Source organism: Callorhinus ursinus, unplaced genomic scaffold, assembly GCF_003265705.2.
Source record: "Callorhinus ursinus isolate GAN/ISIS: 27379988/994484 unplaced genomic scaffold, GSC_fseal_2.0 scaffold74, whole genome shotgun sequence".
In the NCBI taxonomy this organism is placed as follows: Eukaryota; Metazoa; Chordata; class Mammalia; order Carnivora; family Otariidae; genus Callorhinus; species Callorhinus ursinus.
In genome coordinates, this window is record NW_027397136.1 from 1,236,923 (window position 1) to 1,259,623 (window position 22,701).

The 22,701-nt window shown below is 46.4% G+C and overlaps 1 protein-coding gene across 1 annotated transcript in view; it reads right to left on the reverse strand.

Moving 5' to 3' along the window:
- CACNA1C (calcium voltage-gated channel subunit alpha1 C) overlaps positions 1-22,701 on the reverse strand; it is a 649,850-nt gene that overhangs the window by 111,238 nt on the left and 515,911 nt on the right. Inside the window, exons 14-20 of the mRNA XM_073887000.1 lie at positions 14,591-14,798; positions 13,539-13,659; positions 11,702-11,816; positions 10,794-10,914; positions 10,395-10,464; positions 3,005-3,137; positions 271-400 (exon numbers count right to left, since the gene is read on the reverse strand). Of these exons, the coding sequence (XP_073743101.1) occupies positions 271-400; positions 3,005-3,137; positions 10,395-10,464; positions 10,794-10,914; positions 11,702-11,816; positions 13,539-13,659; positions 14,591-14,798 (898 nt within the window). The remainder of the gene's footprint in view (positions 1-270; positions 401-3,004; positions 3,138-10,394; positions 10,465-10,793; positions 10,915-11,701; positions 11,817-13,538; positions 13,660-14,590; positions 14,799-22,701) is intronic.

Sequence of the window (22,701 nt, forward strand, 5' to 3'; positions counted from 1 at the left end):
TTTTTTTTTTCTTCTAAGTATGCAAGGAACCAGAGCCTTCAGGGAAACATCCACAGGGCAATAAGAGTCCTGAACTTTGCCAATCAGGCCAGCCTGAAGCATTTGGGTACATGTTCTCTTATTTGTTTCTGATGGTTTCTACCAAAACCCTAATCTCTTAAAGAAAGTTTATTGTGCATCTGATTACAATATTTGGAATTGGGCTCCTGACTGAGGGCCCAGTCCCATTCCCGGGAGGAAGGGGTGCCGGGGACAAAAGGGAATGCATACATGGTTCCTGAAGGAGGTGTGCTGGACGGGGTCCTCAGCTGCCAGGGAAATGCTGCTGAGCAGAATGAAGAAGAGGATCAGGTTGGTGAAGATCGTGTCATTGACGATGCGGTGACACTGGAGGCGAAATCTGTGTGGGGAGGAGAGAAGGACAGAAGCATGTCAGGTAGGCAAGGGAAGCAGCTCCCGGGTCCCTGGAGCTCAACACTCTTTCACTCAACTTGTGAAAGGTGCTTGTTCGTTTGGGGGTGGGCTCTTCATCTGAGGTCTTATGGCTGCTGGGTAATGACAACCACATCCCACCCCACCCCCCTCTGTGCCCCCACTGTGAGGCACATCTGCACAGAATTTGGCACTTTCACAGGCAGTTAGCTTTTGACATTTTGGAGGGTTATATCTGAGACCTTTGGGAATCCTCAAATTTTCATATACTTCTGTGACATTAACAGCTGGCTCTTTGGGGGGGGGACTTCTTTTTCCCATCATTAAAAAATCATTTTATAAGATCTTCATATATTTATGTATAGGGAATGACAGAGCTACCCAGAGACGTGGATGGTGAGAGGCCAGCTCAGCTTACACTCTAGCTAGGCAATTTGCTCCTGTGTAAGAGCTTCAAGGCATGCAATTAAATTCCACACCTCAGCATAATTACAAGGAACTACATGCATGGACCTCTGGGCACTCATTGACGGTGTCACAAATGCTAGATCCTTGAATGCCAAGTGTATCTTATATAGTATCTCATACTGCCAGCCTAGGAATGGGATATGGGTGTTAGTATCTTCATTTTATAGCTAAAAACACTGAAACCTGAGAAGGAGAGCCTGGCCCAGAAAGACAGCATGTAAAGTGTTGTGTGTGCTTGGCGGGGGGCGGGGGGGGGGGGGGGGGGGGGGGGGGGTGGTTAGGGCTTGAATCCAGTTTCAGACTTCTGCTCGCAGCATTGTGATTGACTAAATGCTCTGAGAGACCCTAGTGCTGCAGAAGCAGCAAATCCTGGAAGGACAAACCCTTTGAGACAATTTTGGCTTCATTAGAGTTAAGAGGTCTGCAATGATTATCCCTTTCAAACAAATAAACAAACCCACAGAGCCAGGGTCTGTGTGATAGGTAGCCAGGAAGGACAGAGTTGCCTGAGGATAGACGCCAGTGGTAGCCCTGCTATCAGGAAACTGCATTTCAAGCCAGACTCGAGGTGGGGCACAGAAGCTTGGGACTCTCAGGCTGAGCCAACACGCTTAAGAAGCATCTGGAAGAAAGCTTCCCAATCTTAATTTAGGTCCACAGGAATCTCACCAACTAAGATAAAGTATTGAGGTCATAATCAAAGATTAAGCACACAAGAGGATGAGCCGCTAAGATGGGAAATCAGAAGAAACTACAAACAAGTGATTTAGAACCCCCTCCCAAAGACTGTGTATACTGGACATATCAGATAGAGAATGTAGAACAACTATATTTTGAATATTTAACAGAATAAAGGACTTGAGCACAAAGATGATGAATCAACAAGGGAAGTATTAGATATAGACAGATGGATCTGGAAAATCAATTAGCAAATGGAATTGTTTGAAATGAAAAAAGAATTAAGTTGATTTAAAAACTGGTTTAAACAGTAACATAGACAAAGTTGAAAAGAGAATGAAGAAGTTGGAAGCTATATCTGAAGAAACTACCCTGAATACAAAGAGAGATAAAGAGGTGAAAGATTTGCAAGACACAGTAAGAGATAGGAGGACAGAATGAGAAGGTCTAACCTATGTCTAATTGGAGTGCCAGAAGGAAAGAATAGAGAGAAAGAGATTATGGCTGCAACTTTTCAAGAATTAGAAATTCTTATTCTAATTTTTAATGTTGTTCAAGAACTGGAGAAAAATATAAATCCATAACATCCCAAGCAGGATAAATGGAAAAAAATCCATATCTAGATACATGGTAGTAAATCTAAACAATATCAAGGCCACAGAAGATATTCAGAGCAGCTAGAGATAAAAGGCAGATTACCTACAAAGGTAGGTAGCTACCTACAAATGTAGGAACGATACACTATAATAATATGTTTAACACACTGTGAGACAAATTTTATCGACCTAAAATTGTATACATAGCAAAACTATTTTCCAAGAACAAGAAATGAAAACAGAGATAAACAGAGGCCAAATAACTTTACCATAAAGGAACACTAGGGGCTTCTAAAAAATGTGCTTAGGAAGAAAGAAAATGATTGCAGAAGGAGGGACTGAGATGTATGAAAAAATGGTGAACAAGTAAAATGGCAAGTTGTATGTACATCCAAATCTACATTGTCTATAGAATAATAATGATGATGATAATGTCTAACTTGTTAAGTTAAAAAGAGTTAGGACTAAAAATACTAAGCAACAACATATAAGTTAGGAGGGCTGAGAGGAGTTAAAGTAGCATAAGTTCCTTCTATTTTGCAGGAGGAGGTCTAGGATACTGCTTAACTTTAGACTTCGTTAAGTTAAATAGACTTAGTAAATTACCAAAGGTAATCACCAAAAGACTAGAAATAGAGTTTACATGTGTCAAAAAAATGGAGGGAAAAACAGACACGGGTCTTCTGATTTGGAATCCAGGGTACTGTTTACACAAGTTGTGGGGGGTTGGCAGAGTCCCAGGCTCCACTAGAGGTCGGAGGATGCTGGCATCTGCTGCACATGTGGCTTGGAGAGAGCAGAGTCCCACCTTCCCCACCATTCTTGCACACCTGTTGTTGGGGCTGAAGATGAAAAACGCACTGGCTTCTGGCATTGGCACTGCCTTTTCCTTAAGGTGCAGCTCAGAGAGTGGTCGTGGGCGGGGGCCCACAGGCATCTCAGGCTCCTCCTCATCCTCTTCTCCTGTAAGAAAAAAACCACCATTCTAAATAACTCCACTACTCCCACGAAGTTTTACCGCTATGCTGCCTTCTTCCAGATACCTTCCTACCGCCCAGAATCAAGACATCATTTGCGTCTCTGAAAATGAGAGGTATCAACTAAGACACTCAGCTCTCTCCCTGTGAGTGCTGGAATCTTTGTATAGAGAGACTTTTTCTGGCAGCACATGACAAGGGGGGTTGTAAGTAGGGTGACTAGTTCAATCCCAGTTTGCCAAGGACTGTCCTGGTTTCTAAACTGAGATTCCCATACCCCAGGAGGCTCCTCAGTCCCATGTGGATTCGGATGGTTGGTTATCCTAGTTGTAAGGCCCTAGGAAAGGTGATCAGGTAAGACTAGGGCATTGCCAGGTGTCTTTTCCATCTAGGCTGCAGGTAGGGGCATGGGTACGGCTCAGTTGACTTGCAAGCAACCCCATCCTTGAAGGTTCTAGGAGTTTAAAATTAACACTCCCATTCCTGAAAAATACCAAAAACTCATGTGCTGTAGGGATAAAAGGGCAATGATGCTGACCACAACAAGCACTTCATTCAAAAGTCTAGACATTAGCACCAGTTAAAGAAGCCCCTTTGTTCTCCAGGCTAGTGGCCACATTCACTGTGGACCAAAAGGAAATGGCTTACTTTGCTTGCAAGGTCATTGCCCATGGTAGGAAACTACTACATATCCTGTCTGATCAAATGCATTTAAAAATGTTTAGAAGGGGAACGGGAGTAAGAGCATGGGTTCTCCAGCCAATGCCTTGACCCAAATCTTGGCTCTGTTTCTCTTTGGCATTGAGTCTCTTTGTGTCTCAGTTTCCCCATTTGTAAATGGGATAATAGTACATACCTACCTCAGAGTGGCGCCTGGTACATGGCAAGTGCTGTATAAACGGAAGCTGTTGTTACGATCTCTACCCACAGGAAAGACTCACAGCCTGTAAGGTAGTGCTTAACATCTTTCTCAGTCCGACCTCTGCCTGCTCTTATTCCCTGACAGACTTTCCACTCACATCAGCCTGTTTTCTGAAGGCTCATGGTAGTGGGTTGAATCACGTCCCCCACAAACTCATGCCTAGCCAGAACCTCAGAATGTGACCTTACTCTGGAAACAGTGTCTTTGCAGATGTAGAGTCATGATGAAGTCATATTGGAGTAGGGTGGGCCCTAAATCCAAGGACTGCTGTCCTTATACGGAGACACAGAGACACACACGTGAAGACAGAGGCCGCTGGGAGTGATGAGGCTGACAGGCAAGGAGCGCCAAGGACAGCTGGCCATCAGCAGAGACAGGGAAGAGGCGAGAGAGGATCCCCCCTGGAGCCCTGAGAGGGAGGATGGTCCTGCCAACACCTGAGTTCAGACTTGGAGGCTCCAGAACCATGAGAAAATAAATGTTTGCTGTTTTAAGCCACCAAGTTCATGGTTATTTGTTATGAAAGCCCCAGGAAATGAATACACTTGCCATGTGCTTTCCTTTCCTCACTCTGTCTCCTTATTTGAACTGCTCTCATCTCCCTCTCTGCAGAGCTAGAAGGACTCCCATGTAAGACAGCATCATGCACATGGCTCTCATGGGTACCTGGGCTCCCCCGAATGACCTTCCTGTGATTCCAGAGCCCTGTCGGCCTCCTGCATTCACTTGGCACCTAGGACAAAATAGCTCGAAGGCCTGATTTTACATGTATCTCTCTGTTCCATCTCTGAGAGAGACACTATGGAGACACTATGCCCAGGATGTAGTCGCCCTTAGTTTTTGATGATGATTACACTTTCACACTAACATTTGCTTTATAAGGAAGAAGACTTTGCAAAAGAAGGTCAGGTGGAGACTCAGCTGTTGGAAAGATAGTTATGGGAAGTTTATCTTATGGACCAGCCATGTCTCTGCATGCTCTCTCTTCTTCTGGTTAAAATGAAGCCAGGTGGTGCAGAGGAAAAAAAAAATGCTTGGCACAGAAGGTGGTTCTTTATCAAGCAAGAAGCATTTAGGGCCCAAGGATTTTTTGGAGGACCAGCAGAATATAGGCATAAATCAGTTTTTTTTCCCCTGGAGTAATTAGAGCTGACCAGCAAAGCAATTAATATTTTTAGCATTAGAGAGCTGTGAGATGAAAAATTGTGTACAGGCCAAGGGTTGGAGCCTTTTAACCAAACCTTGGTAGGTAGAAGAAAGGCAGAGTCTCCTAGTAAAACAAAATAAATAAAACTGGAGTTGACCTAAATCGAAATCTTTACAAATGAAATCTCACTGAGAAGGCTCTTAAATTCCTGCCCAACTTGTTTGTATTCTTTTTAGTTTTGCTCTAAATGAGCCAACACTTTCTTATTCATGATAATTTGGTAATAGGTAATTTAATGCTTACTTTAATCATTTTTGTTTATAGAAAAACATATTTCCTAGCTTTGTGGTTTTCCGAGTTCCTGGCGAAGAGTTTTTCATGCTCTTTCATCTGCAGTAGCCTGCCTCGCTGTTTTGAAGCTCTACCCTGATTTCCATTGCTAGGGAGAAGCAAGTCAGTCGGTTTAGACACACAGCAGCTGAATTCCAGGCATAATGTTTAAGAGGAAACCACTTCTAAAGGACAAACCCAAATTTGTAAAGGGCCAGAAATCTGACAGCTGTGATGCTTTGCATGTATTACGGATAAGGAGCGAGGCTGGCAGAGTAGGAAAAGTCAGGTAAAGTTCTGTTTATGGGGTTGGCAACTGAACTACCTACAATTCCGCTCCCAGATGCCAGTGGACTCCCTTGGGGATCTTTATTTTCTCATCTCCATTCTTGGAGGTGTGGAGAAGTGCACTGTGGACTTGCTTGCCAGATGGCAGGTGCCAGTGCTCAAAGGTAAAACTCCTGGGTAGCTGAATGCCCGACACTTGGTCCTCGGTGATACTTGTCCCCACCCCATTTGACACTCATTTTCACCTCTGTGATTTTGCTCATGGCCAATTCAGATAAAAATATTATTTCTAACATCTAGTGCCTACAGCGTACTGAACACAAAGCTGTGGTTCTTGCCCTCAAGGGACTTACAGTTTTTAGCGTGACCCCAGAGTTCACTGGCATGATTGGCAAGGCCACACCCCCTGGAAGCGAGCTGTGTGGGTGGCATCTGGAGACAGAAGGCTGAGGATGCACCTGCTGCTGCATCGGGCATGTTCTCTGCTGGCTCAGCTCCAAAACCTCATCTCCTCCCATTGCTCATTTTCTCTCTCTGACTTCTAGGCCACTAGCAAGTCCTGTAAAATGTACCCCAAGTTCCGCCACTTCTCCGTATCTCCAGCATCACCATTCTGGCCCAAGCAGCCACCGCCTCTCACGGGACCACTACTAACATTCTCACTGCCTCCAGTTTTACTCTTGACCATCTACTGCCCTGTTTTCATACAGCACAGTTTGCTAAAGGTAATTCTGACACCAGATCTTATCTTCCTCTGCCTGAGAACCTCGGGTGAGTCTTCAACTATCTGAACCTCTCAGGTGGCCTCAGAGGCCCTGCCCCCCTGGCTCCTGCCTAGTCCCTGTCTCACCCACTACCTTTCCCCTTCGTTCTCTTTCCTCTAAGCACATTGGCCTCTTCGGATTCCTCCACAGACCAGTCTGCCCAAGAGATTCTGCATTTGCTAGCTCTCCATCTAGAAAGCGTTTTCCTCTGATTTCCATACATCTAGTTCCTCTGCCTCATTCAGGTTTCAGCCCGAATGCCACCTCCTTCAAGAGGCCTTCACCGACCACACAGCCAAAGCAGCCCCACGCCACTGAGGAACTCGCTCACATAGTCCTTGGCCTCATTTATCTCCTTGCTGTTCACTGCTACCTGACGTTACCTTTTCAGTTGGCCTCTTTTCTTGCTCACTGTCTGTCTCCCACTGAAATGTAAGCTCCAGGAGAACAGTGGCCTTGCCTGTCTTGCCTACAGGTGTATCCCTGGGGCCTGCCACAGTACCTGGCACACAATAGGTGTTTCACTAGTAGTTATTTTTTTTAATTAACATATAATACATTATTTGTTTCAGAGGTACAGGTCTGTGATTCATCAGTCTTACACAATTCACAGCGCTCACCATGGCACGTACGCTCCCCAGTGTCCATCACCCAGTCACCCCATCCCTCCCACCCTCATTAGTAGTTATTAAGTGAATGAATACCTCCACGGTTTCTTCCAGCTCCCTGTCTACGACAATAGTATGGTCCTGAAATAACTTCTGTTCTCTCCCACTCCCCAAATGCCAAGCCCAGCCCAGCCTACTCTTCTCCGTGAAGGCTGGCTGTCTCTCCCCCAACTCCCCACCCCATGGCTCTGCTTCTGCTCGAACCCCTTGCAGTAGTTGGAACCTCCCCACAGCACTCAGTGCTGTCCTGTGCATTCTCTGGTGTCATTCACTTTCTTTTTCAAGTGTCCTTGTTAATTTTAAGTCCTCAGTGATTCTTACCATCTGTATGTTCCCTCTAATAAATGAATTGATTAAATAAAAGCACAATCTTGGCACCCTTCCTAGGTGAGTACATATTTCTAAAATTTAGTGTATACTAAGCTGGGAGGCTCCAACCAACTGTTGAGCTTTGGGGATTCAATGGGGAGGGAAGGACTGATACGCCACAGCTGGCCGGTTGGCACTTTGTGCCAATCAGAAACCTGCCCCTCCACTGGGTGTTCCTGTGAGGGCAGAGGCCCTGGCTAGGGGAGCGCAGGCTGGAGCTCCACCCCGCTCAGCGGCTTCGGCACACACCTTTGGGTGCAACCTGGACGAGCAAGCACAGTAACCTGGGGCGGGGGTGGAAGGTCACGGGCATAGGGGGAGAGGAGGAAGCCTGAGTGAGAAGTGGGGACAGGAGGAGGTATGAGAGTATTCTCTGCCCCTACCCCTTCTTTCTCTGGGAGTCTGGCTGTAAGTGGGGCAGGTGCGATGCTCACCAGCGCTGCCTCCCAAGGGGCATCTGTGTGAAGTGGGCACAGCAGAGGCCGGATGCCCAGAGGCTGTCAAGCAGAAGGGGCAGGGTTGGGAGGACAATAGCAGATCAGGTTCCTTGCCTTTTCTGGTTCAGAAGAGAGAGAAGCAGGTGGGAATGAGAGATTGACAAGAACAGAGAGAGCAGGCCAAGTGATTCTGGGAGGCATCTTTGGGGACTTCTGCTGCACCTGATACTAGAGTCCAGGAGGTGACCTGTGGAGGCAGGGGAAGGAGAAGCCAGGAAGCAGAGGCTGGTCCCTTGGAGGAAGGTGGAACATGAGGCACCACCAGCTTTAAGAGCATACCACCCTTGGGTGAGAAAATGGAAAGCAGGGACGGTGAACAAATGGGGGGCTCTGGGGGGCTGGCCTTGAAGGCCTGAGTGTGGTGGTGGGCTGAGGCAGGACAGCCTCAACTATCTATGGACCAGAGTTCTCAACACAGATGTGTGAGATGCATGGGACCAAGAAAAACCTGGGAAGGGCTGGGTCTGCAGGAAGCTAGAGAAGGGTGATCACACAACGGGGGAAGGGACACTCTAAAAAATCCAAAGAATCCTGACAAATTAGCAGAATGTGGGAAGAGCTTTTCAGTCAAAAAGCAAAACCATTCCAAGAATCCTCAAAGCTGGGTCAACAGAGGGACTTTTCTATAGTGGCCAATATGGTGACAATGTCCTCATTATTTTTTTTCCCCCTGACCTGCTTCTCTTTGATTTCAAAGGGCAACAAAGAAGAGAAAAGGCACTAGTATATTTAGAATGATGAAACTAGAGACTATGGTCGTAGGTGTGGCTGCCCCACTGCCAGGTAGAAGGAGCAGGCCTGGGCTATCCGCGCTCTCCCCCTGTGCTGTGTGCAGCTGGGGTTGGCTCTGCTTGGGGCCCAGGGGGATTCCTTTGATTACTGTCTTTCCTTTTAAACTTTGAAAATACACACAAGTCAAGGGACTTGTGTGGTGACCCTCTATATCCAGCTTCAACAGGAGCTGCTGGAGTATATTTTAAAGCACTTTCTAAATATTTTAGATTCTAGCCATACACACGTCTACATTTATAAGCTAGAACTATAATAACACCACTGCAGTAACAAAATAAATGGAAACTAATGATTTTAAGTAGTTTTTGTTTAAAATCATTAGTTTCCAGTCCATATTCAATTTCCCCCTGCATATTATCTCCAAAATGTCATGTTAGAGTTAAGTTGGTGATTCAGGACCAAGACAGAATTCCCCATTGACTTTGGTCAACATGTCTAGTCTTTGAAATCCTGTAAGAATTTCCACCCAGAAGAGATTTCAGGCTTCAGACACCCTTCCTGCTCTTCCCTTGGTCCAATCCCCAGCAAACCAAATCCTCCTTCCCTGGAGGTGGGAGGTGAGTGAGGATGGAATGACGGCCGAGAGCCTGCTTCCCAAGGGAAACAGAAGATGGCTGCCCTGCAGACAAGCCTGCAGAGGACCGGTGGAGGGGAGGCCAAAAGGAAAACCTAGCTTTGCTCATACATGTAGAAGGTTTTTAGCTACTTAACGTGGTTACCAACTCAAATATAGCTCAACCTCCACAGAGAAGGAAATGCCAGTAAAACAACGGTCCCTTGCTGTGTGCAGCTGATGGCAGACTTGAAGCTGAGAGGGATGGCAGCAGTTGTAGGGACAGGGAGGCAAGCCCGGGGCTTGTATGGGATGTGGAGCTTCATGAGGCAGAGAAGTGAATTCTGGAGGGAGGCCTGAGGACCTCTGACAGTAAGCCTTCTCAAAGGAGACTGCCTGCCAACTTAGGTATTGGAAGATGAGAAGGCTGAGTTGTGAAGAGTTCTTTTTATAATAAATGAAAGCATTTTACAAAGCAACAAGTGAGACATCTGTGGTGGCAGCTGTCCTTGTACTCAGCACTGCCACCCGAGTAAGGGCAGGACAGAGTCGCGATTTACGACGAGCGTCATGCTGCAACATGCAAATTATATAAGTTAATGATTTTATGGCATAAGATATAATAAAACCTTAAATGTCTACAGAATCCACCTTCCAAAGGGCATAAAAGACTGCTCAAACACAATTTATTTAATGTTATGTTGTTATTATGAGGAAGACAGGAGCAAAGTTCTCCTCTGGATGATAACTGGTAATGCCTAACTACGGAGAGAGGACATTTAGCAGTGCAAGGTACTTGTAGAGGGAACCTGGAAACACCAGTCCCTAATACATAGCTACTTCCACATGGCTTTTGAATCCGGATCTCTACCCCCAACCTCCCAATCTCAGGGTTAGGCAGTGGGATTGGTACCTGTATTTTCTGGGTTTGGGTAGGGACTCTTATCCTCATTTTCATTGGGCTGGAGGTCATCCATGTTGATCTAGGCAGCCAAATGAGAGAAGGAGGAAGAATCCAGTTAGAAATGTTCACTAGTTAGAGAGGCTTAGGGTAGCCTTGAAATTGCATCATAGTCAATGGCTGAGCTGTTACCTTGCATATATCCTTTAAGACATCAACAGAAGGCTGGGACTCACCCAGCTGGCCTCTCTTCACATTGCTAGCCCTCCTGCTCCACCCTCCTGGGCTTTCTTCCACTGAGTCTCTTTTTTTCCTTCCTCCTTCCTTTCCGTGGGTGCCTGGCCTGGGAAGACCGTGCCCTCCTACCCCAGCAATGGGCCTCCCGGCTCCTGGAAGGGGGTTGCTTCTTACCTTGGTGGTGGGTGGGGATTCTCCATCAGCTGTAATGGATTTCAGTTCAATTTTCTCCTCCTTGGTCTCCTCCACTGCTGGCTTCTCCACCACCTCTTGTTTCTTCTCTGGGCTGGCAGTCCTGGCCGGTCAGCAGGAGGAAAAATTAAAGGAATGTTTACTGAATGATAGGAAACATGAAGACACAGACTACCCTATGGTCTGCTGGGGACCGGTGGGAGCAGACTCCCTGGGCCTACGTCCATCTTCCTTCACCCAGGGCACATGGCATGTGTCACTCAATCCCAGATGCCACTGGGCTGGGCCCACAATGCCTGGCCTGGCTCTGTCTGGTACTCAGTTGGCCTCTTTCAGGTTCTTAGCTGCTCCAGTCCTTGTCTGAATCAGAAAAAGTTTCTGGATCTGATTCAGGATTGGTTCCTGGAAAATTCTGCTCAGTATCCAGCAGGTGTGTGGCCTATGACAGTTCCATTTAGACAATGACAAAAGACAATGCAGGGCCTTATCTTGCTTTCTGAACACTGGAGATGAGTTACCAAACAGTGAAAAGGAGTCACTCAGCTGGAACTGCATTTCCTCTCTGAATGGCTGCTTTCCTCTTCTCTGCATCCGTCACTCCCACCACCTATCATGACCTCCCTTCTCAAGAGCATCCTCCAACTTCTTAGACAGGTGGGGGAAATCCAGCACCTTCACAGAGACTGTAATTCATGACGGTCCCTACTTTAGAGCAATGCCTAGGTATTAGCAGAGAGGCCCAGCTTTCTGTAGGAAGCCCCAAACCCAGTGCCCTCTAGGAGGGATGGCTGACAGAGGCCAGCGCCCAAGCCTGTCTTTACCACTAATGGGAATGGCATTCCAGAACTGGGACCCTGGGGCCCTGGGTCTGGGTAAGCTTAGGGGGTTACCTGGCCAGCTTCTTTCTCTCCTTCTCTTCTTCCTCCTCCTTTTGGGCAGATGTGAGGCTCTCAGCATCAGCCAGGTTGTCCACAGCAATGGCCAAGAACACATTCAGTAGGATATCTGTTTGTGTCCATTCTTAAAGAAAATGACCTTGGCCTTGGGGTTTTTGATGGGCCCAGGGGTCAGGGAGGTACAGGCCATGCAGTGGTAGAGTTCCCCACAGAGTGAGCTCAATGGTGACTCACCCCGAGGGTTCCCAGCCCAGTAGTGTCCCTCCTCCACCCCTCTCCCTCCCCATCACCCTCCTAGCTGCCGGGAGTTTTCTAAGGGGTTGAGAATAGGCTAGCTTGCAGGCTGGAGTGGGCAGCAAGTGAGGCAGTGAGCCTGCCTTGCTCCTTAATTGCTGGGTTTCGTTATTGGTTTCCCCACTGAGATGACTGGCTGTAATTGACATTATAAACAGCATTGTCTCTAGCAGAATGCAGAATGTTCTTAAGAGTGGTTCATTAAAACCGGGTACTGAGGAGGCAGCCTGATATCTGTGCCAACTCTTAATGTGAGCCTGCACATACAAAGACCCTTGGAGTGTCCAGCTGAAGCTGACCGAATCTTGGGGACTCCGAATCGAAGTGGTCATTTGTCCTTTTTTCTCGCCGCCCCACCCCCACCCCCACCTTGAACAGAAACACTGTGGGTCAGAGAACTGCAGAATCAAAGAAAGTATAGCTGCACAGGCCTTATCATTCGTTAAGTCTAACTCCACCTCCCAGGCCCCCAGACAGTCACACCATTTCACATACCAGGAAGCCATGACCCACAGGGGCGAAGGGTTTGCGCAAGGGTGCTAGCGTACACCTGCCCCCGGCCGCTGGCACCGTGGGCAGGGGCTTCACATACATCACCCGTTAAACCTCACCAGGACCTGTTAAGAAGTAGGCACTGATATTTCATCACCCCGTTTTACAGACACTGAGGTAGAGAGCCATTAGTTGCCGAGGTCACCCAGAGGGTAAAACGTGCAGCCGGTCTGCTGGCACCAAGGCCCAAGCTTCCAGCACTATGTTAAGCCCTGATTTAAACCCAAGTCTTAAAAAAATAAAAAATAAATTAAAAAAATGAAATAAAAATAAAAAAATAAACCCGAGTCTTGGGCTAGAGCTGCTTCTACTTTACCATCTCCTCTGCACACAACCCTCACGGGGTTAGACCGCCTGCGGCTTGAGAACCCAGAAACCCACCCATGGCCTGGATCAGCAAGGACCTGTCAGGTCTGCTTGGGGAAGCCTGTCCAGCTCTGCCTGGGACGAAAGTCCTGGAGAGCGGCTTCAGAGGGAGGGACACTGAGCAGAAAACAGGGAGGAGAGATGAAAGTCATTTCAAGGATGACGGCTCAGTTCCCCTGGATGGCACTTCTTACCTCCAGCAGCCAGAGGCCAGGGCTGTCAGGGTGCCCAGCTCCAAGTGTGTTCACATTGGAATCTATCTGTCTGTCCATGCACAACACCAGGGGGCGTTGTTCGCCAAGACTATAATGAGAACACGCCTCCTGGAGTCAGGCAACACTACAGCCCAAACTGGTTCAGGAAGATGAACTTACATCCCCACCTATGCCAAAGCTCCAGGCTTCCACCAAGACCTGCCTCCACGGCTAAGGTGGTTCTGGGACAGGACACGTTTTCTCCCCAGAGCACACCTTTCCCCTGCTTGCCTGGGGGCCCTGTGGGCGGGCAGCCACACTTTTCAGCCCCGAGTCAGGACCTGCTGGGCACACGTATTTGGCATCGTGCTGCAGGCTGAGGGAGGGTGGGGCAGCAGGGGCAGGGAGGCAGGAGCAAAGGATACAGTTTCCACAGATGAAGAGGATGATGAAGTAAATACAGACTAACATCCCTGGAAAAGAGGGGCCGCCATAAGCCATGATCCCATCATACATCACCGAATTCCAGTCCTCCCCGGTCAGGATCTGAATGACACATTCCCACCAATAAGGGACACAGCGTTAGACCAACAGCAAACCCCAAAACTCCCCTGCCCTGCCCCACTATGTTAACAGAACTGTCTAAAATCTCTTTTCCACCTCTTTCCCTCCTCTTGGCCCCCAGTTCTCCTCCCAGGGGCTCTGAGCTAATCACCTGGTCAAGTTTGACCCTATCCTTAGACAAAGTGCACGGGCCCTGGCATGATACTATTTGAGAACTGACTGGGAAGACTTCCTGGTCCAAGTATTTTCTTCTACTCGACTGCACAAGATGGCTGCCGTTAGCCATTCCTTGGGGCCTTTTTATAAATGTGAACGTGTTTGTTGAGAGAATACTATGCTGTTCCAGCTTTCCCCAGCGTTAGTCATTTGGGTGCCATCTTCAAGATTTGGGCCACATTCACATATTATTTTTCTTGTAAATCAATCTACTTTGAAACTTCAACAAGTGCTACTTTAGCTTTACTCTACACCAAAATATCTATGAAATGACAAATTTGATGGGCTAGTTATATTTCTTCTGGGGACAAGCGTGGTAGGTAAGAAAGACAGAGCTTCACCACCCTTCCCTCCCCCAACAAGGGCAGTGTCCTTTCCTCTGTTCGTACTTTGGGTGTTCATGTAGAATTTGCTTGAATAAAGGGTTCCAGGGTTAAGCAAGAGTTTTTAAACTACTCAATTGTATTTTTTTCCCCAGTAGTCCATCCAACAGTGGAATTCCATGGGGGACTGAGGGTAGGGGGAACTATAGAAAGAACTCAAGACTCTCCTGGGCATGGACCCTCCATGGCTGATCTAGGCTGGCTTTGGTTGCCCAGTGCAAGGGTGAAGCTTCCCACCACCTTTTCTCCCCCACAACCCAACCCTGCCACTCAACACCCTCCCACTCGTCATCTCAGCAGAGAAGAGTCCATACCTGAAACACAGTGAGGAGGGACTGGGGAAAGTTATCGAATGTGCTTCTCCGGGTCTGCATTTCATCAAAGTTGAACTTTCCCCCAAAGAGCTGCATCCCCAGGAGGGAGAAGATGATGATGAAGAGGAAGAGGAGCAGCAGCAGGGAGGCAATGGAGCGTACAGAATTCAGCAAGGATGCCACCAGGTTGCTTAAGGAATTCCAGTACCTGAGGACCAGCATGAGGGAGATTAGTGTCCTTTTTCTATGCTTTCCTTAACATCACTCCTCATTCATATACTCACTAGAGATTTTAAGATAAATTACAACTCTTTCTTTCTCCCTTTCATTGGGGTAGTGGTGGTGGTGTGGATTGGGCTGGTAAGCTCAAAATTAGAGTGTGGAGCTAGTTAATTCAAGGTCCCAGGATCAATAATGTGTAATGGCGAATAGATGGAGCTCAGAAGTCAGAAGCCTGACTGCCAGCTGCAGCTCCTTGCTGCAGTTGGGCAAGTCACTTAACTTCCCTTCTGTTTGCCTCTGAGAAAACAGAGGTAACAGTAGCACTTACTTCATTAGGTTATTGGGAAGATTACATGAGACAAAAAAAAAGCGGCCCACCCAGAAACAAAATAAAGAATAAACAAGTGGGATTACATCAAACTAAAAAGCTTCTGGTCAGCAAAAGAAATCATCAAAGTGAAAAGACAACCTATGGAACAGGAAAAAATATTTGCAAAACCATATATCCGATAAGGGGTTGATATCCAAATATAGAAAGAACTCAGACAACTCGACAACAAAAACAAAACAAAACAACAACCCAAAACCCAAATCCCCAATAATCCAATTCAAAAATTTGGCACAGGGGTGCCTTGTTGGCTCAGTCATTTGGGTGTCTAACTCTTGACTTCAGCTCAGGTCATGATCTCGGGGTCATGAGACTGAGCCCTATGTTGGGCTCCGTGCTCAGTGCGGAGTCTGCTTGTCCCTCTCCCTCACCCCCCTACTTGGGTGCATGTGTTCTCTCTCTCTCAAATCAATTAATCAATCTTAAAAAAAGTATAGTGCTTAAAAAAAAATTTGGCACAGGGCCTGAATAGACATTTTTCTAAAGAAGATATATGAATAGCCATCAAGTACATGAAAAGGTGCTCAACATCACTAGATGTCAGGGAAATGCAAATTAAAACCACAGTAAGGTATCACCTTACCCCTGTCAGAATGGCCATCATCAAAAAGACAAGAGATAACAAGTGTTGGCAAGGATATGGAGGAAGGGGAACCCTGGTGTGCTGTTGGTGGGATTGTAAACTGGTGCAGCCACTACGGAAAACAGCATAGAGGTTCCTCAAAAACTTAAAAATCAACTAACATATGATCCAGTGATTCCAATTCTGGGAATACATCCAAAGGAAATGAAAACACTAACTCAAAAAGATATCTGCACTCCCCATGTTCTTTGCAACATTATTTACAACAGCCAACCCAAGTGTCTATCGAGGGATGAATGGACAAAGAACTTGTGGTATATATAATACACACACACACACACACACACACACACACACACACACACTGGAATGTTATTCATCCATAAAAAATGAGGAAATTCTACCATTTATGACAACATGGATGGACCTTGAGGACATTATGCTAAGAGAAATAAGTCAGACAGAGAAAGACAAATACCGTATGATTTCACTTATATGTGGAATCTAAAAACAAAAACAAAAAAGCAAAAAAACCCACCTAACTCATGAAGAAAGAGATCAGATTTGTGGTTACCAGAGGTAGGGGGTGGGAGGAGGGAGAACTGGACGAGAGCGTCAAAAGGTATAAACTTCCAGTTATGAGATAAATAGGTCATGATGATGTAATGTACAGAATGATGACTATAGTTAACACTGCTTTATGATATTAACAGATTAGATCCTAAGAGTTCTCATCAAAACGAAGGATTTTTCCCTTCTTTTTATTGTATTTATATAAGACAATGGATGTTAACTAAACCTATTGTGGCAATTATTTCATAATAAATGTAAATCACACCATCATGTTGCATGCCTTAAGTTTATACAGTGATGTGTGGCCAATTATTTCTCAATAAAACTGGAAAAGATATAATTCGTACTCTTAAAAAAATACCCTAGTATACAGCCTGGCACACAGTTGATAAAGGTTAGTAATTACTGTTATCACTATTGGTCTTTAGACAGAGAAACACATTACAATTTTTTTTTTCTTCAAGAATGATGTCCTCAGCCCAGGCAGCAGCTGGTTACCCATGGGTGAGAGAGGGTACAAGGCTTAGTGATGTTTCCCAGATTTACCCTGCTGTCTAAAGAATTGGTTTTTTATAAAGCGTCTCTTCTGGAGATTCTGATTCAATTGTATTATAAAATCTGTATTTTTAACAAGCATCCCAGATGATTCTGACAAGCAGGCATGTCTGGGAAATCCTGGGTTACAGGAAACCCATCCCACCCACAGGATGGGAGTCTGTGAAGCGGGTAGAGAGGTCTTCCCCAGGCGGAGATGGGCCATTGGTGGGGAGTGTTGGAGAGGAGACCCCTAGTCCTGCTAGTCATAGACCTCTCCCCACTGTAGACACAGACATTCTTCATGGTAGCCTGGGGAAATGCCTCCCTCTTGGAAAAGGAGGGAGGTGTGGGCTGCTCATGGCCGCGGGATGTGGCTTGGGTCAGTCAGGGTAAGGAAATGCACCATAGTAGCAAAAGGAACACAGCCTCCAGCTGGAGCAGGTGCAACAGCAGAGAAATCTCCCTTCCTTAGCTCCATCTGTGGCCTGTCTGCTTTCCAGGTCACCATCTTGATTTCCTTCACTTAAGGCATTCCCAGCTTATTACCAATATACACAGTGAATTGTTTTTGCTGCTTAAAACGGTGACGTGCAAACCACTCCCATTATAGCCTCACAGCTGCACCCCCAGCCTCTGTACTTCTCTCCAGAAAATGGTTCCATATTAGTTGAAAGAAGCAGATGGGCCAACAGTTTGGAGGTAAACGTGAACTTCTTGCCAGCCTGGAGTCTTTAATGCTCCTTTCTCCTTCACAAATTCAGCCTTTTTCTACCTCTATTTTGCCGGCCAGCCATACTTCCTCTGTTTGCAGAATATTAATATACATTTATTTGTATCCGTTCTACAAATGCTCTCCAGTGTTTTTCATTTGTGACAGTCTCATCTCACCCAATAGGTTCTGAGTTCTTGAGGACAGAGACCAGAAGTTTTTTTCTTCCATTCTCTCCATCTTTGTCCTCGCCCAGTATGTGTGACGGACTGCCTGGCATGCCATAGGCTAGAGTTGTCATATTTGCTTTGCTTAAAGCAAGAAGTAAGAGAACCTCTCTGGGGCTAGAATACCTGCCCCTCTTATATTTAAAGCTGTGTTCCCACACCTGGCTGGAGAGGAAACAGCTGAGGAGTTGGGTCATTTTCTAAATACCGATTCCCAGGCCTCACCCTGGAACCATGAAATCATAAACTCTGGAGCTGGGGCTTGACTGATTTTCATGCAACCATTCCAACACTTGTCAGTAGACTAGTATTTAGGAACCAGTAACTTTAGAGCATATTTATAACCAGAATTTTCAGCTGTATCAGAGGGGAGAGTGTCTGCATACAGATTAAGGTCACAGAGCCACCTAGAAATCTTCTGTGTGCTCAACTGTCATGGAATATTCTGGAAAAGTCTTTATGGCCATAGAGGGCAGAAGTCTTAATTTTCATGAGGTGCATGGACCCAGGGAAATAACTCAAACCAGGCTCATGACTGAGGTGTCCGTTCAGAGGTCCCTATGGGGAGCCGGACAGGGAGCCTATGGGGAGCCACATAGGGAGGCCCCAGACTGGACAGAGGTTTGGTGGAGTGGAGCAGCCAGGAGGCAGAGAGGGAAGGGGATGTGGGAAGAGCCCCTCAGAGTGTCCGGGGTTCTGGGAACATGGAGGCCATGGTAGAGAAACAAAATGAGTCATCCAGTGGAGGAGAATGTTGGGCATGAAAGATGGCAGATAATGAGTGACCTAGAGGGGCTGGCCCATGGAGCAGGGCTGAGGGCTGCAATGGTCAGAGGGGCCAGCTGTGGGGCAGAGCGTTTGACTAAAAGTGAGGACTCTTCTCATGCTTCCCTATGTCCCTCAAATTATCCAGGGAAATTCTGTGTTTCTCTTGGTCAACCAGTAGTGCGCTCACAACATGAGATTTGTGGAATGACAGAACTCCTACTCCCATCGTCTCCCTTAGTAAGTGACAACTGCGGTTTCTGGCTCAAGACACAACCCTTGCAGTTACACTTCACGTCTCTCTCACCCCCCATGTCTCTCTTGCCCACCAGCAAGCTCTGTGGCCCCATCTTCCAAGCGAAGCCTGAGTCTGGCCACTTCCCATGACTCTGTCACCAGCCGAGCCAGCAACCTCCCAGCTGGATTTCTGCCCCCTGATGGGTTGCCCTGCTTTGACACTTGCTCCCTGCAACCCTTCTCCATGTCACATACATCTCAGGTGAAAAGCCATCAAATGCACCATACCTTTTTTTAAAATTGATAGTAATGGATTATAACACATTGAAAAAACAATCTAAATCCACTGATATTTAAGAAAGGAGGGAGAGGTTTACTTTACAGAATATAATGGATAATATGAATGAATGAATGAATGATAGAATTAGAAGATCACCCTTTTGCAGCAGCAACTAATTCAGGTAAAGATCATCATGGACTCTAAAACCATTAGGTGAAAGATTGTTGGCCAGTAGGGCATTCATACACTCTCAAAGTATCACTCCATTGATTACTTATTAATCACAAAGAGAAAGGGCACCTTAACAGTGGAGAAATCTGGCAGACATCCCCTTAACCAAGTTTCTACACTTAGACTCACCAATAACGGGACAAACTTATATTACATACTTCCCATGTGTTGGGAGGTACACAATCATCTATGTACTCCACACCCTTGCAGCAGGAGGCCCTTTTAAATGGCAAGTCACACCAAGGCTTAACGCTGCTTCAAGCGCTCGAGAAGCTTCCCATTGGAAGGCCTAGCAGATCATGTGGGATCAGCTCCTCCCACCTCCATGACCTCTTCTCCTCCCACTCTCCCTCTCTCTTTAGCTCCAGCCCCCCGGGTCCCCAACTGTCCCCTCAGCCTCCATGCATACTCCTGCTCTGGTCCCTGTTTTTCTGCTGTTTGCCGAGGTCTTCCCCAGAACTCTGCATGGCTCGCTTCTTCAGGCCCTGCAGGGCTCTGCTCAAATGTCCCCTCACCACAGCGGTCCTCCCTGATCACATTCTATTTCCTATTCCTGCTTTTTAATATACTCACCACCACTTGCCACCAGAAGTTTGTCTGTTTTGTTCGTATCCTTAGTGCTTAGAGCAGTGCCTCGTCAAAGGAGGTGATCAATGATTATTTTGTTGAATGAACGAATCTTACTATGATTGTGACATATTTATACTTATGGAGGGAAAAGCAAGGGGACATGGGTTACCCAGACACTTCTGTGTGTGTGAGGTGGGAGCAGGGGTGAGGTGGTGGTGGGACCTCTCACCCAGGTACTTAAGTCAAACATACTTTGCACCTCTTCCACATCATTTCCTTTCCTACAGCTTCCCTAAATTCATGGGCAGAGTTTCCCCTGCCTAAGTCAAACTATTATGTATCAAGGGAATAGACAGGTGGTTGCCAGGAGCAGGGGGTTGGGAGAGTGTGCAAAATGGGTGAAGGGGGTCAAAAGGTAGAAACTTCCAGTTACAAATAAGTCCTGGGGATGTCATGTATAGCATGGTGACTATAGTTAATAATACTGTGCTGCATATTTGAAAGCTGCCAAGAGTAAATCTTTTCTTTTTTAAAGATTTTATTTATTTATTTGAGAGAGAGAACGAGAGAGAGAGTGAGCACATGAGAGGGGGGAAGGTTAGAGGGAGAAGCAGACTCCCCGCTGAGCAGGGAGCCCGATGCGGGACTCAATCCCAGGACTCCAGGATCATGACCTGAGCCGAAGGCAGTCGCTTAACCAACTGAGCCACCCAGGTGCCCCTGCCAAGAGTAAATCTTAAAAGTACTCATCACACACACACAAATTTGGAATTATGTATGGTGATGGATGTTAACTAGATTTATTGTGGTGATCACTGTGCAATGTACACAAATAGCGAATCATTATGTATACCTGAAACTAATATAATATTATATGTCAGTTATACCTTAACAAAAAAAGAAAAAAAATGAGTATGTATCAATTACCCTACAGAAAACAGGGCTGCTATGGCTTTGAGACCCTTGTGCTAGGGTTTCCCAAAGAGCTCTGGGAATGTCTCCCTTGTGGAAGAACTCCCATCCTGGTGGCTCAAAACCAATGGTTGTGTGTTCAAGGGCTTGAACCAGCCTTTAAGAGACAAACTGCAACCAGTTACATGGACATCAGCCTACCCTCCTCGTGAAAAACACCCAGGCTGAAAAGATACGGCCTTGAGGACCAGTCACGCAGTTCAGACACAGGGAAGACAAATAAACAAATGGCTGTTTATACTGTTTGTCTCCGATTTCCAGTTGCTTCCCATTCAACAGGGGCAAGGTGGAGTCTGCCCTATGGCTGTTCCTTTGGAGCAGAATTAAGGGAGCAGAGCTGATGCCAGGCATCATGGCATGACGAGGGGCAAACAGCTTGCCGAACAGAAGGTGTCCATCCCTAATGTGCACGTGGTTGGAGATGTTTTATGTGCTCTCCAAAGGACTGAGACAAAGGGACTGTTGTACTGATGTTGTGGCAAAGAACACTATTAGGGTTCAGAGAAGAGCTGGATTTTGGAAACTGGCATGCCTTGGCTGATAGCAGAAAATAGGGTGGGGCCCTCGTTACCATTGATATCAATGAGCTTTGTAAGTGACAGGTGGCAGCCTCTGGGCAGGGTGACATGAAATAGCATTTAAATGATATGTTAGCAGGCTTGCAGGTCCTGAAGCTCTCTCCTCCTTAATGCCAATCTGATTCTTGGTGGCTGTGACCACTATGGCGTGAAGATCACATGATGCCTCAGCTCCCAGAAACACTCTCCTTTTTAGACATATTAGCTTCTAGACATAAAAACTAAAAGGGTTAACCACATATTAGCAATCAACTGAAAACCACAAAGCACACACACTCACAAAAAAAAGAGCTTTGGAGGAAAGTGAGCAGCAGCAGGACAAAGTCTTGGGCCTCATAAAGAAACAGGAAAATGAAGTATCTTATCTTCAGAACAGCGTACACAGGCATCCATATCCACAGAAGTCTCCATTCTGCATTTGGGGATTTACAGCCCCAGATGCACATGCCCAGCTTTCGAGACTCCCCTCCTCCCACCCCACCATCCTCTGACAGTCCACCAGCTACGGTCATCCTTGAGATCAACTTTTCAATTCTCCTGTGGCTCTGAACCATTCTCTCCAAAGTATGTCTTTGCCTTCCCCATCCCCCATCCAACCCACCCTACTGTTCTCTCTTTAAAGTAGGGTGCATGTGAGGGTTTTCTTACCCAAGCTATTTCTTTGTTACCTAAATTCTCTCACTTGTTGACTATGGCTTCACTTTTGTCACCTTTTCCCTCCATCTCTCTTGGCTTAAGTGACCACCATCTGTGCAGGCGTGCTGTATCTCCATCATTCTTCCTGTGCTAAGTCTGTTTGGGCTCCACGGATTTCTCCCGCATCTTCAATGGCACAGAGTGACCTAAGCCTTGCTTGAGCTGGAACTTTCATCCTGTGAACCTTTGCTTCAAATAGCTCAGGGCCGGGTCCTTTACATTCTAGGTATGGAGCAGATCATCAAGCTTGCTATAAATAAAAGATCTTCACAATAACAGTACCAATAGCTTTAAGGTGCTTTGCAAAATGCTCCATCCTATTTCCTCTCTGTTCCAGAGAAGTTCATAACTAAATTTATAACTGTCTCAACTCTTCTTGTCCTGAGGGTAAACCCCAACTCCCCCCAAAAAACCCCACAAAACTCCTTTCAGTGTTGGCGCCAGTGATCTATTGTTGGTAGAGTATTTATAAAGCAAATTTCCTGCAGCAAATCTGTGTGATATGAGGCTTCTATACAACATTCTTAAGGGAAGGAGGAGGAA